The 13902-nt window shown below is 50.1% G+C and overlaps 5 protein-coding genes across 5 annotated transcripts; 3 read left to right on the forward strand and 2 right to left on the reverse strand.

The window, feature by feature from the left end:
* The first annotated feature begins 56 nt into the window (after positions 1-56).
* Positions 57-2436, forward strand: ilv3B (putative mitochondrial dihydroxy acid dehydratase). Its single transcript, XM_024828362.1, has 3 exons — positions 57-354; positions 424-637; positions 711-2436. The coding sequence occupies exons 1-3, from the start codon at positions 196-198 to the stop codon at positions 2162-2164; spliced, it is 1827 nt and encodes a 608-aa protein (XP_024678194.1). The 5' UTR covers positions 57-195; the 3' UTR covers positions 2165-2436.
* Positions 2437-3619: 1183 nt separating this feature from the next.
* Positions 3620-5890, forward strand: P174DRAFT_464032 (RNA 5'-triphosphatase domain-containing protein; the record flags this gene model as incomplete). Its single annotated transcript, XM_024830341.1, has 2 exons — positions 3620-4064; positions 4116-5890. 2 exons carry the CDS (start codon positions 3620-3622, stop codon positions 5888-5890), a joined length of 2220 nt encoding a protein of 739 aa, XP_024678195.1.
* Positions 5891-6869: 979 nt separating this feature from the next.
* On the forward strand, positions 6870-9427 carry P174DRAFT_377993 (sugar porter family MFS transporter; the record flags this gene model as incomplete). Its single annotated transcript, XM_024822793.1, has 15 exons — positions 6870-7012; positions 7070-7091; positions 7159-7177; positions 7234-7259; positions 7315-7360; positions 7415-7613; positions 7678-7711; positions 7762-7830; positions 7869-8352; positions 8403-8419; positions 8473-8598; positions 8668-8866; positions 8920-9000; positions 9065-9214; positions 9270-9427. The coding sequence occupies 15 exons, from the start codon at positions 6870-6872 to the stop codon at positions 9425-9427; spliced, it is 1773 nt and encodes a 590-aa protein (XP_024678196.1).
* Positions 9428-9876: 449 nt separating this feature from the next.
* Positions 9877-11552, reverse strand: P174DRAFT_396285 (DnaJ domain protein; the record flags this gene model as incomplete). The annotated part of the gene is made up of 2 exons (XM_024823730.1): positions 9877-11328; positions 11397-11552. The coding sequence occupies 2 exons, from the start codon at positions 11550-11552 to the stop codon at positions 9877-9879; spliced, it is 1608 nt and encodes a 535-aa protein (XP_024678197.1).
* A 707-nt stretch (positions 11553-12259) lies between these two features.
* Positions 12260-13641, reverse strand: P174DRAFT_445529 (F1F0 ATP synthase subunit gamma). Its single transcript, XM_024828363.1, has 6 exons — positions 13550-13641; positions 12782-13355; positions 12612-12724; positions 12537-12557; positions 12439-12473; positions 12260-12386 (listed from the first exon to the last, which is right to left on the reverse strand). The coding sequence occupies exons 1-6, from the start codon at positions 13574-13576 to the stop codon at positions 12293-12295; spliced, it is 864 nt and encodes a 287-aa protein (XP_024678198.1). The 5' UTR covers positions 13577-13641; the 3' UTR covers positions 12260-12292.
* Positions 13642-13902: the final 261 nt, after the last annotated feature.

A 13902-nucleotide genomic window follows, 5' to 3' on the forward strand; every position in this document is an offset into this window, starting at 1 on the left:
AACTCCGATCTCCTCAGCTTGAGGGGTACAAGTAGACGTCGGCAACTCGGATTTGGACCGCACATCATATTGGGGATTCTATATGGTTGTCATGGGTTTAGTTTTCTAGAAAAGTTATATACTCCATACCCTACTCTTTTCCCACAACCGCTCGATCGACTGAGTACTTGACTCGTACAAAACTCCCATCGCACCATGGACTCCTCTACCTCCACGTCGTCCAACGCCCAGGGCGAAGCCAAGTATATCAACTTCTCCAGTCTTCCTGACGACGCAAAGCATGAAGATGGGACCCCCGCGCTGAACAGATATTCTTCTTATATCACGCGGGGCCATGACTTCCCTGGTGCTCGGGTTTGTTACCGTCACTGAACTGCTTATGAACTGTGCGGGCTAACACTCTGCTCTTGTGTGACTGAATAGGCCATGCTTTTTGCAGCGGGAATTCCGGATCGCGATGCGATGGCTAAAAGCCCACAGGTGGGAATTGCCAGTGTCTGGTGGGAGGGAAATCCTTGCAATATGCATCTGCTGGACTTGGGCAAGACTGTGAAGAAGGCCGTTACGGATCAGGGCATGATTGGCTGGCAGTATAATACCATTGGGGTTTCAGATGCTATTTCAATGGGTAGTGAGGGTGAGTGGGTTCGGACCTTGTGCAGCAGTGCTACAATGTCTGCGTGAGACTTTCCTGACGTGGGTAATCACAGGCATGAGGTTCTCTCTCCAGTCGCGTGAAATTATTGCAGACAGCGTTGAGACTGTAACTTGTGCGCAGTATCATGACGCCTGTATTGCTATTCCTGGATGCGACAAGAATATGCCTGGAGTTGTGATGGGTATGGCGAGACACAATCGGCCTTCGATTATGATCTACGGTGGAACGATTCAGATTGGATACTCGAACCTGCTGCGAAAGCGCGTCAATGTGTCGACTTGCTTTGAAGCGGCTGGTGCCTATGCCTACGATACTTTGCGTCAACCGGACGATGGTGGCGACACCAGTAAAAGCAAGGATGAGATTATGGACGACATTGAGAGACATGCTTGTCCCTCTGCGGGCGCATGTGGAGGCATGTTTACGGCAAACACAATGGCCACGGCGATTGAGTCCATGGGCCTGTCCCTGCCAGGGTCATCATCAACGCCTGCCTCGTCGCCATCGAAGATGCGAGAATGTGTTAAAGCGGCAGAAGCCATCAAGATCTGCATGAAGAAGAACATTAAGCCTCGGGATCTTTTGACCAAGCGCTCCTTCGAGAATGCACTCGTCATGACGATGGCTCTGGGAGGAAGTACCAATGGTGTCTTGCATTTCCTTGCCATGGCTCGGACGGCTGACGTGAACCTGACCCTGGATGACATACAACGGGTCAGCAACAAGATCCCATTCATTGCTGACTTGGCCCCCAGTGGGAAGTACTACATGGCAGATCTGTACGATATTGGAGGAATCCCGTCTGTGCAGAAGTTGCTGATCGCAGCGGGCCTTCTTGACGGTGATATCCCCACGGTCACCGGCAAGACCTTGGCTGAGAATGTTGCATCTTTCCCATCTCTACCTCAGGGCCAAGTCATCATCCGCCCCCTGGACAACCCAATCAAGACGACTGGCCACCTGCAGATTCTGCGTGGAAACCTGGCGCCTGGTGGTGCAGTGGCCAAGATCACTGGCAAGGAGGGTACCAAGTTCACAGGCAAAGCACGTGTTTTCAATAAAGAATTTCAGCTCAACGATGCCCTGACCCAAGGCAAGATTCCTCGAGGCGAAAATCTGGTGCTCATCGTCCGCTACGAAGGACCTAAGGGTGGACCAGGCATGCCGGAGCAGCTCAAAGCGAGTGCAGCACTGATGGGAGCTAAGCTCAACAACGTGGCCCTAATCACAGATGGAAGATATTCAGGGGCTAGTCATGGATTCATCGTGGGTCATATCGTCCCAGAAGCTGCGGCCGGAGGACCCATTGCCATTGTTCGCGATGACGATGTGATTACCATCGATGCGGAAACCAACACAATAAACATGCATGTCTCAGATAAGGAAATCCAGCAGCGACTGAAAGAGTGGAAGCCCCCAGTGCCTCATGTCACACGTGGTGTACTCGCCAAGTATGCAAGACTGGTTGGGGACGCCTCTCATGGTGCAGTGACGGATCTGTTCTAGGTGCTCCCTAGGTTACGTACTTTGTTCTGGAACATTCAACTTTCAGAAATAATCTCAGCCGAGAAATTATTTTGATGATTGACGAAGGCTCAGTGTAATGCTCCAGCCATTGGAGATGCTTCCAACAAGCACAGTCGTCCAGATCCGTATTCTGAAATGGTCTGTGTTAGGTAACAGGCCATGTCATTTTCTCCTGACTTCCCGAGTTGTCTCATCCTCTGAGCTCGTGCTCCTGTGACTCCTGATATATCGACCAAATCATGATCGCGATTCGAGAGCATGCTTTCTACCTCCAATGTAGATAGATGATCCAGTCTAGAGGATCCAGGGGAAGCTCATAGCAATACTATCGCTGCTAGTCCACTAGTGCCGCCACGCGCTGCAGGCTGACGCCATGAGTGGGCGGAAGAGTGGATGATTCATCCGCCGCCTTTCTGACCGCCACGGTGCTCGTCCCGACCCTCTGACAGGCTCAGCATTCTGCAGTCATCCGGGCCTTGTTGTACGTTTGGGCGACACTGGCGCAATCACTAACTATTCCATACATCGAATTTCCAGCGTTCCGGACAAGCAAGGAGTCTGGATTGTTCATCTCGCAATCAAGAAGCATGTGTTTATGCCTGCATCGGGTTCTTTCCGTATTTGTTGAGGTACGTTGCAATTTTTGTCGCAAAACTTTGTCATCCGTCACATTAATGCTGTGTCAATATTATGCGATAATCTGCGCCGACGGTACTGTACTGACACTCTATCAGGATTTCTACTGTGCTCAAAAGGACGATAAGACTCGATGCATGACGCGCTGATAAGTACCTAATACCTTAAACCGGTCCGGCGCTGTTTGTTCGCAAATTCGCACCGAAATTACCAAGTTGAAGCAAAGTTCCGGACCTGGGGGCAATCCAGGAGATCCTTCGCCGCTGTCTTGGCTCAAACGGTGGAGGTGTCATATCCTTCCAGTGCCGCGGTGCGTCTAAGAACACTTTAAAGGTCAACGTGTTGGAATTTCAGTGATCATTGGTTAATTCCTCAAACGCCCTCACTTTGGGGTAAAGCCGGGGCTCTCCACTTCCCTTGCCTCATGGTTCTTGTGTGCGACATTCAAGGCACATAGATCGGTTCCATCTTTCCTGCCCCATCGTAAATCTTCCTGATCGACAGCCTCATCGCCTCATTATTGACCCATCAAGTGGCCATTCGCCAAGGAGGATCCATATTTGTCTTCTTGGACTCCAAATCGCATTCCAGAACACATCCACGTCTTTCCGGTTAGCTGGGAGCCCCGTTCTGAGCGGCTTTGTAGCTGGTTCTGAGTAACTGTGGGCCTTGGAAGGTCGGTGAACGACCGCACGAGCCCCAAGGGCAGGGGGATCTCTGGACTCTCGCATCTGGGCCCGATCGCCAGCGCTTCTGATCCAAGGTATATTTATATCTGTCGTGCACTTCTCACTCGCTATGGGCTCCATTGGTGCTTCTTTGTCCTCACCTCCCTCCCATTCGGGTCTTTCGAATACTGGCGCTGCTTTACAGCTCTGGGAGTCGGCCTACGCTGCTTTCTCGAATCCCACAGCCCTCCTTTCTTTTACTCGCAACTTTCAAATCCTTGATCAGGATGGAACATTGAACTGGGGGAAGGTTGCTTGCTTGACCACTTGTATCATCACGATGGCCGGCTGCGGTTTCCTTTCTTCATTGCTGCGGCGCAAGGGCTCCAAGCGGTCCTCTGGCCGCAAGCGCTTCCGCCGTCGAATTCAGAATGACGACTCGAAAACGTCGTCAGGGACCACCACTTCTTCTGAAGAGGAGGATTATGACAGCAGTGGCTCACTCCATCACGGCACAGACGCTACTTTGCCTCAGGAAAAGGTGACGCACAGACATCACGAGCAGTCGGCGGACGGTTTGTTCCTCACTCACTATTTGTATTGGTCGCTGCTGACAATACATCAAGCTCTCGCCACAGATCCAGGTATTTTGAAGAAGCGTTCTTCCTCCCTCTCATATTCGACATCCATCGCCACATATCCATCGATCAGAACATTCTTCAGTCCACATCCACATATGGACAAACTTCCAACCAAGCCTACACCAATACCTTTACTGGTTTTTGTACACGGCTTGGGCGGCTCGTTGGCTCAGTTCAGTCTTTTACTAACGAGTTTAGCTAACGTTGGTCCGTGTTTTGGGATTGACCTGCCTGGGTGCGGACTATCGGCATTTGCTCCCACGGACTGGGACGCTTATACGGTCGGAGCGTTGGCGGAACTACTATTCACAGCTATTGAACAACATCGAGACCGGGAGGCGGGCCAGAAGGTCGTTCTGATTGGTCATAGCATGGGGTGCTCTCTGTCCGCTTTGTTGGCATCATCCGCGTCGTCGATTGGGTCAGAGCTGAAGGACCATATTTTGGGACTGGTCGCTATCTGTCCACGCGCATCTCCCCCAACCCCTGATGAAGTCGCCTCATACCGTCGCCTTCTCAGAATTCCAGAAAGTATCTTTGATATGTGGCGCTATTGGGACCGACGTGGCGGGCTTCACAGTGCAAGTGTGAACCGATTAGTCGGCACGGATGCGGATCCCGATACAAGGGAGCTTCAGGTGCGCTACAACAAACAAAGCAAAACTCCTGTTTGGAGGCGTATGGCCTGGGGAACTCTACCCGTCTATAATAGGGACGGCAAGGCGATTGGAGGTATTCCAGGAGAAGAAGTCTGGGCAGGGGTCAAGACATCTGTCCTCCTTGTTGCGGGTGAGTCTGATGCGGTAACTAAGCCTGCGGAACTCCAAAAACTTCTCAAGTTCTTCGGTGAAGTTGGACTCCATGCAGATGTAGGGGCTGATGGAAGCGCCATTATACCCGATGCGTCCGAAACTCATGATACAGTTTCAGCGGCGTATGATCGTTTTGCACATGAAGAGGAATATGGTCTCGAAGCACAAATGAGTGAGAAGACACTAATCGATGATCGTCGAGCCTCGAGTGAAAAGAAACGTGCTGTCAAGACAGTCATTCTTCCCGCGCCAGCTTCTCATGCTCTTCTTTACGACCGTGCGACATATCGCACCCTGGCGGGCATCATCCAAGATTTTCTCTCGCAACACATTGACGAACGCCTGAGTCTTGGATGGCAGTTGCAGTACATGAACACCTCTGGCAAGTGGGATGTTAAAAATCTCGCCAAATGGAAGAAAGTCACACCTGTGTCTCAACGAATTGCGAACACCTTTGTCGCGCTGAAGATGCTGAGAGAGGTCGATGAAGAGCACAATCCTGTGCTGTTCTCGCAGAAGTACCGCGACCAAATTTACGCAGTCATTGACATCAGCTACGAGAACCCGGTATATAATCCTGCTTCTCTCGAAAAGGGAGGCATCCATTACCAGAAGCACCCCACAGTATCTAAGATCCCACCGACGGCTGACGAGGTCCGGGATTTCATTGCTCTGGTAGATCGACTTCAGAACGAGATCACCGAAAAGATGAAGAAGTCCGGTAACCCTGACGGCCGCCGGCCTGTGGTTGGAGTGCACTGTCACTATGGGTTTAATCGAACCGGGTTCTTCATTGTCAGCTATTTGATTGAACGATTGGGCTTCAGAGTCCAGGATGCCATTGATGAGTTTGAAAGACAACGACCACCTGGAATTCGGCACGGACATTTTATTGATACTTTGTTTGTGCGATACTGTGTTGGGCTCAAGAGGGCGCCTACGCTATAATGTCTTTCTACTGTATTCTTTTTCTTTGGCAAGGGCGTTTTGTGGTCTCATATAGACGGATATGGTTTTGGTTGCATTGGATTGACGATTAATGATTCCGTGACAGAGTGTATATTAGCCATTTCAGTGTCCTTATTTTCGTCTTTTAGCATTCATGCTTTCATGTTACGCAGGGATTTATATGAAAGTCAATTCGGACACGAATTGACTGCTTCTCTCGATGTTCTGGAATACCTTCAGGTGTAGTCTGCAAACGTTGCATAGTCATTAAAACAACACTCGGTTCTTACTTTCGTCGTACGCCACGGCATCTATGAAATCAAGAATGCCGAAACAAGCCTTTTGACAATAGCCGGTATTCCCTTGTATTTCTCAACTCTCAAGTCACCGGAAAGGCCTTATTCGCGAGAAGGGAGACTAGGCGTCCCGGGTGGCTTTTTCTCTCCCTACCACCCGAGCTTTGGCCGTAAACTCTTATGCTGTCAGTCTGCTTCGGCCTTACTCCAGGTTACATTGTCATGCTACACCTCGATGAGGGTTGGTCCCGCTCAGGCTTTATTCTTGCGTTTTATCCGGACATTCAGCCGGAACTCACCCCGTCTTTTGTCCGCAGCAGACTATTGGCGGCAGCACTCTGTCAAGAGCTCTGTGTTGTCTCGTGATTCTCAGTGATCACCACTCCAGTGTCTCGAATCTGTTAAGCCCCGGACTCCGCAAAGTCAACCCCCCTGCCCTTTTATCCCGACTTTGGCTAGGCAGCGCCACATCTAGTCATTATTGGAAAGAAGCACATGGGGGAACATGCAAGATCAGTTGCCGTCCAGGATGCGGGTGAATAATATAGCCAAAATGATGGCAGTGTCGGGGTATGAATACTCCCATCACACCCCGTCAACTGCTTGTTGTTGGTTACTGCCTTTTTCCCTTGCTTTCATCTGATACGTATCGCCTTTTGAAGAGACAGGCGATTACAACGATCATGGGTGGTGCCGTCGATTCGTCAGCAGCGATGGACGCTGCAGCGCAGATGCGCAGAGCTGCTCTTAAGGGCTCCTCTGGTATGGCAGGATTGATTCAGAATCGGAAGGTCTTCGGAATTGCCATGTTTGCTTGCTTGGGAGGGTACGTCCATTCCTTGTTCTACTTCTGATTCCGCGGGTTGGGCTGATTGTGCAAAAGCCTGTTGTACGGTTATAACCAGGTGAGTCGGGAATATTTGATGTGAGAGGCTTGTAGGCTAAGCTGACGTTCTATCCTTCGTGGAACAGGGTGTTTTCTCTGGCGTTTGTGAGTCGCTGAATTGCCATATTCAGGATAATATGCCATACTGATGTTCACCACAGTGACGATGTATTCATTCGAAAAGCATGTACGGGTACCCTTCCTACTGTCAACCTGACTATCGCTGACATGGTCTCGAAAAGATGGGCGACGCTGTTACCAATCAGACGAAGAAAGGCTGGCTGACCGGTACGATGGAGGTTTTTCATTCTTGCTACAACGACTGACTAAGAGCTGCTATAGCTATTCTCGAGCTTGGTGCTTGGTTCGGTGCATTATATTCCGGTCTCCTATGCGAGAGAATCTCCCGCAAGTATACTATCCTGGCGAATGTCGGCGTCTTCTGCATTGGAGTCGTGATCCAGACAACGGCTGCAACCAAGGGTGGGAATTCATCGCACATCCTCGGCGGCCGTTTTATCACTGGTATGGGAGTAGGAAGGTGAGTATACTTCTCAATGAAGACATACATTCAAATCGCAGGTGCTAACAACGCGGCCTTCTAGTCTCTCCATGAGTGTCCCCATGTACAATGCAGAGGTATGGGCGAAAACCTGTCGATAATAGTGATCTGGCCTAATGCACAGCAGATCGCGCCACCGGAAGTCAGAGGTTCTCTGGTTGCTTTGCAGCAACTTGCTATCACCTTCGGAATCATGGTAAGCGTGATGATTGATCCTTCCAAGTCCTTCCTGAGACACCAACATTAATCGATATTCTCGCAGGTTTCTTTCTGGTTGGTTTATATCCTCTTGCAACGGCCTTCTTCCCTGACGAGTATAGGATCAATTACGGAACAAACCATATTGGCGGCACGGGCTCTACTCAGAAAGATGCCGCATGGCTGCTACCACTTGCCTTACAGCTGGTGCCGGCCGTTATTCTTGGAGCAGGCATGATCTTCATGCCATTCTCGCCACGTTGGCTCATTCACCATGACCGAGAAGACGAAGCCAAAAAGGTCCTCACGAGTCTTCGCGGCCTGCCTGCCGACGATCCACTTCTGCAACTTGAGTTCCTCGAGATCAAAGCCCAGAGTCTTTTCGAGAAAAGGACCGAGAAGGAGAAATTCCCTCACCTGGAACGAACCAACACATGGAGCTATATCAAGCTGGAGGCTGCGGGATTTGCTAGTCTCTTCACTAGTTGGCCAATGTTCAGACGTGTCATGGTAGCTACAGGTGAGTCGCACGGCCAACTGTTACGGAACCTCGCCTGCTAACTTTCATAGTCACCATGACTTTCCAGGTAAGCATATGAACCTTGCTCGAGTGAGCCCAGCGCCTAACCAACAGATATAGCAATGGACAGGAATCAACGCAGTGCTCTATTACGCGCCCTCGATCTTCAAACAGCTCGGTATGAGCAGCAACACCACCTCGCTCCTGGCCACCGGTGTGGTCGGTATCGTCATGTTCATCGCAACGGTAAGCCGTAATCTCCAACCACCCACTTTCCTCCTGATTGAAAAGGAAAAAAACACTCACCCGTCACAGATCCCGGCTGTTATCTGGATTGATAACCTCGGACGCAAACCCGTCCTGGTCGTCGGCGCCATCGGAATGGCGGCCTGCCACTTCATCATCGCGGGTATATTCGGCCAGAACGAAAACCAATGGGAAACACACAAAGCTGCCGGATGGGCCGCCGTGGCTATGGTGTGGTTGTTCGTCATCCACTTCGGTTACTCATGGGGTAAGCAGCTTCCCAGCTCTGAGGAAGATTCAACTACTAACGATAAACCCAAGGACCATGCGCCTGGATCATCATCGCTGAGATTTGGCCGCTCAGTGTTCGAGCAAAGGGCACCGCGCTGGGTGCTTCGGCGAGTAAGTACTTTCTTCCTCCTTGGTATCATGTCTCGGCTCTGACGCAGAGTTCTTTTCGCGCCAGACTGGATGAACAACTTCATCGTCGGGCAGGTCACACCCGATATGCTCGAGGATATCAGGTACGGGACGTACATCTTCTTCGGCATAATCACCTTCCTTGGGGCCGGGTTCATTGCCTTCATGGTCCCTGAGACAAAGCAGTTGTCTCTTGGTGAGTTTCTTAATCCTGTAACTGCAAAATGTGAGGTATTCTAACGTGCTTACAGAGGAAATGGATGTGATCTTCGGCTCTGAAGGCACTGCCATCTCCGACTATGAGCGTCAGGCCGAGATTTCTCGGGAGATTGGTCTCGATGAGGCTCTGGCGCGGTTGACCAATACTGCCCCGATGGAGGTTCATGACGTTGAAGCGAAACAAACCTGAAAGGATAGAAGCCTTTGCAACTGTGCTTGATGGATTGATAATGTTTACAAAACGGGTTCTCCCCTGTCTCTTTGAAATCTAGATGGGATGGATACCCTTTAGAAGTCAATGTTGTGGGAACCTAGTCATTGATGAATGCAAATATGTTATCGACTCAAGTAGTCTGAAAGAGTTTGAGCGGTCAAGTACATTTAAAAAATACTGCCAGAGCCGATTTTTGTACTCCATACTGCGGGTATGCAAGCACCCAACTCTCTTCCTCCTCAACAAGGGGTCCCTAATGGTGATACCAAGCCATCGATAAGCCATGCTCAAAATGACAAATCATCGAGCGAACATTCACTGTCTAGGGTGGTCAGCGCAGACGACCAACAAGAATATTCAATCGTGACCAAACTGGAGCACAACACACCCAGAGAAATTAACAGAATGTTGGAAGGGAGGAAGCCTCACTCCTTCTCATACTGAAACTTACAACCCACACAGGCCTGAATGCCACAACCTGGGCACAAGAGAGTGTAAATTGGCATCCAGCGATGACAGACCTGACATGCGGGACGCTCAAATTGCTTAACCCAGGACCCGAGGTGGAGGCACTGCTGTGGATCGTTGCCTGTTCTCGGAATCTCTGCATCAGGAACGGTAAGACGGACATTTTCGAGCCAGCCGCAGAAGGTCTCCATGACAATACCTTGAAGTTCAACACGAAGGTCCTCCTCAATGTAGCGACCATTGGGATCATCAAGCTTCTTTTGGAAGTATGGGACGAAGGGAGATAAGAGATCATGGAGGCTTGATCGATTGACACTGTCGTCGTTGTCGACTTCCTCAGACTCTCGTTCGTTCTCGTCGTCGTGGACAGCTTCATTGACACTTACAGTTTCCGAGAGGTAGGGGTTGGTATTGTAGAATTTGTGGGATGAGCCTGCCTCGCTGAAATCGTAGAACGTGGCCGTGTCGTCGTCTGCTTTCTGGGCCTCCTCCAGTCTAGTCGACTCATTGTCGTACAGCTCAGCACAAGCCGCGCGGATGCTCTCCATATGAAAGCGAGACTTGAATTCAGAGCCGCTGCTTTGTGCAGTAGCGTAGTCCAATTCGGACCCACAGACAGACGGAATATACTGGGAGAGATGATCGTCAGGGCACAGGGAAGAATCGTTGAAGTCATGGTCATCCTCCTCGTAGAGCTCTTGCTGGTCTTCAGTATCCTCTTTGGACACCTCTTCCTCGTAATCGACGCCTTCATAGAGCTCCGGTTGTTTCTCAACTTCCTCCTCATGGATATCTTGTTGCTCTTCGTCCTCCTCCTCGTAGATCTCTTGTTGTTCCTCACCCTCCTGGTACAGTTCCTGATAATATTCTTCCTCCCCGTAGTGCCTAGCCCGGGGAGCTCTTTGTGCGCATTTATCCCAGATGTCTTGCTCCTTCCGGTTAATACTCTCAGTGTAAAATTCGAAATAGTCAGGTTCTTCTTTGAGAACTTCCTCGGTATGAGTATCCTGTTCAAAAGGTTGAGGCGGATGGTCTTCCCATGCACTTTGAAGCTTGCAGTTCTCCTCTTGTCCTGCCCTCTCGGCGTCCATCTGAGCACGCATCTGTTCCATCTCCTGCTCCCTGGCAAGGTTCCGTCTGAATTCCTCTTCCGCCTTGAGCATTTGCTCAACCCATTCCATATCCTCTTTTGATTCCTGCTTCTGAGGGCTCACATGTACACTTTGCTCGTAGCTGTACATGTAGCGACTGTTCTCATCGTATCTCTTGAACGCGGAAGCCGACCAGTGGATACTACCTGCATGCGGGAAATTGGCCCCATGCACAGATATCCTTCCCAGCTTGGCGAGCTCCAGATCATGTTTCTTGCGGCGGACCGGGTCGCGAAGTATTTCCACAGCCTGCTGAATCTGACGGTCGAATTTGGTTAGCATGATTGCTTTTGAGATCTCGGTATCCTTGCTTGGACGTCTTGTACCTTCTGGAATTCGATATGAGAGCTCTCCTCCCCACCTGTCTTGTCTGGGTGATGCTTGAGAGCAAGTTTTTTGTAAGCTGTATTGATGTCCTTGATGGTTGCATCAAGATTGATGCCCAAAATCTCATAGCAGTTCGCAATGGTAAGGTGAGACATTGTGGGCTCGAGGCGTCGATCCTCGTCCGTCTTTAATAACAGAACAACCAAGTCACACCTTCTTTTTCAGTTTGGGAATGATGTGATAGATTATCAGATCAGCAGGAGCTGAAGTTGAAGGGGATGAATCAATAACAAAGAACAAGCAACAACACAACTTCCGGACCTTTTAGGGAAAGAGGCCCTTGATACGCACACTATCCTTCAGGATTGGGATGGTTTCAGGGTCAAGAAAGACGCCAGTGTAGCAATTGCTGGAGTCTAGCAGTCAGGGATAAGTTTTGAAAAGGGGAAGATGAGATCCTGGAGTTTTGAACAGAGCAAACGGGGAGAAATGTGAATTGAGCGTCGGTGTTTCCTCTAGTCCAAACAAGGAAGTACAACAACATCATCAGTCAGCGATTTCGTTTGACCTAGATATGTAAGAATTGTTCATGGTGTCAGAACTTAAAAGGTCTGAGACAGTCCAGCTAATATCCATCTCATTATTCTCATGTAGAGCACGGAAAAGAATGTTCACATCAAAGTGAAAAAGTGTGAATCAGCGGCAATATCAAACATAGGATACCTTAATCATGATAGTAATTGTTGCATTAGGCAACAATGTGTTAGAAGGATGTCAGAATGCACAAAAGAAAGTTGGATTGAGACTGATTTTACAGGCGGATGAAGAGTCTAGGTATTGATGAGTAAGTCTACACATATGGCGACTCCTTCCCACAAAAGCTTTATAAAAGCTTTTACATGTCCTCACTGGCAGTGGCACCAGTGATAATCTCGACCAGTTCACCGGTAATGGCGGCTTGACGCTGACGGTTGTACAGAATCTGGAACCTGAGAAGCTGTCAGTTTATGAATTCTAGGTCTTAGCAAGGAGTGCAATTACTTGTTGATCATTTCACCAGCGTTCTTCGAGGCGTTCTATACAGTGATTCAAGTTAGTTGTCAACCCATATTTATCACTCGAGCTGAAGAGATACTTGCCTCCATGGCGTTACGACGAGCCTGACTATGCATTAGCAATAGTTTGTATTTCTTATTAGAATCTCAAGAGCTTACCGAAATCTCACAAGCGTGGCCTTCAGCCATAGCCCAGTACAGGCTGTTGGCAAGAGCATATTCACGGAGGTTGGCCAGGGCAGAGTCCTCAACCTCGAAGGTGGCAAGGTTGGCTAGTCGAGCAAAATCAGCACTATGATTCCAGTGAAAGACTTGACGAAATTACTGACCGGACTTGGTGATAGCCTCCTCGGAGTAGGCCTCAACGGAGCTGGGCTCGTAGCTCTGAGCATTGATGAACTTGTTGTAGATAATCTTAACGCTAGCATAGTCGGTGGGCAGCTGAGCGATCTGGTCGGCAATGACCTGAGCATCAGCGAAAGTAGGGATGTCCTTGCAGACGTTGGCGAAGCTCATGACGACGGCATCGGCGTTGGATCTGGACAGCTGAGCCTTGGCCTTCTCTCCGAGGATGACCACGTCGGCGTTGGGGTTCTCCTGGAGTATACGACGAGTCGCCTTGCTGAGACCGGAGTGGATACCACCGCAAAGACCCTTGTCGGAGCTAGCAACGACGAGCAGGGTCTTCTTGTCCTCGAGGGGCTTGGTTTCGGCGTTCTCGAAGACCTTGTTGGACGTCTGACCGTAAACACGAGAGTCATCCATAGCCTTCTGGGCGCGGGTAAGGCGGGTAGAGGCAACGATCTTCATCGTGTTGGTGATCTTCTCAATGTTCTTGATGGACTTCAGACGGCCCTCGATTTCACGCAGAGTCGCGAAGTTGGCGGCGTTGGGGGCGCGGTGCTTCCAAGAATATCAGCATCTCGTATCCACCAATTTCATTAACACATATTTGTTCCCAATTCCATCGCTCTATTGATACGCCTGACTAGATGGTCGATTGACGTTGGGGGCAGGGAGGGGAGCGTTTGTATGGTCGGATTATGGACGTCCGGAAGAGGAACTCACCGGGTCAGAGTGGCACTGCCAGCCCGAACGGCCGGACGAACAGCACGAGAAAACATGGCGGACGTTAAGTAATATTGACCTGGACGAAATAAAGAGCGGAGGGAGTGCCGCGAGGTCAATCGAGGACGGGTGATGAGAGACCTATGCTATAGCGGGAAGAGAAGTCGTTCACTTTTGAGGTTCGACTCCTGTTTCTGTTCGTTCTTCCGACAGCCGGGAGGACGGGAATCCAGCCGCACTAAACCAACAATAGTAACTCATTGCGGGTAGTCAGACAGACCTAAAGCGCAACACACACAGACAGAAGGTCTATCACGTGACCTAATCAAGCCCCCAAGTTCCGGGCCATAAGGCATTCAGGCACACCTTGCATAAAACATAC

This window comes from Aspergillus novofumigatus (genome assembly GCF_002847465.1).
Source record: "Aspergillus novofumigatus IBT 16806 chromosome Unknown P174scaffold_9, whole genome shotgun sequence".
Taxonomy (NCBI): Eukaryota; Fungi; Ascomycota; class Eurotiomycetes; order Eurotiales; family Aspergillaceae; genus Aspergillus; species Aspergillus novofumigatus.

Excerpts from the sequence above, each read along its gene's own strand:
- ilv3B (XM_024828362.1), top strand. The coding sequence starts at position 196 with ATGGACTCCTCTACCTCCACGTCGTCCAACGCCCAGGGCGAAGCCAAG. Across the intron at positions 355-423 it reads ATGACTTCCCTGGTGCTCGG|GCCATGCTTTTTGCAGCGGG; the intron begins GTTTGTTACCGT and ends GTGACTGAATAG. Across the intron at positions 638-710 it reads TATTTCAATGGGTAGTGAGG|GCATGAGGTTCTCTCTCCAG; the intron begins GTGAGTGGGTTC and ends GGGTAATCACAG.
- P174DRAFT_445529 (XM_024828363.1), bottom strand. The coding sequence starts at position 13,576 with ATGTTTTCTCGTGCTGTTCGTCCGGCC. Across the intron at positions 13,356-13,549 it reads CTCGTGCTGTTCGTCCGGCC|CACCGCGCCCCCAACGCCGC; the intron begins GTTCGGGCTGGC and ends TATTCTTGGAAG. Across the intron at positions 12,474-12,536 it reads CTCGTCGTAACGCCATGGAG|AACGCCTCGAAGAACGCTGG; the intron begins GCAAGTATCTCT and ends ATCACTGTATAG.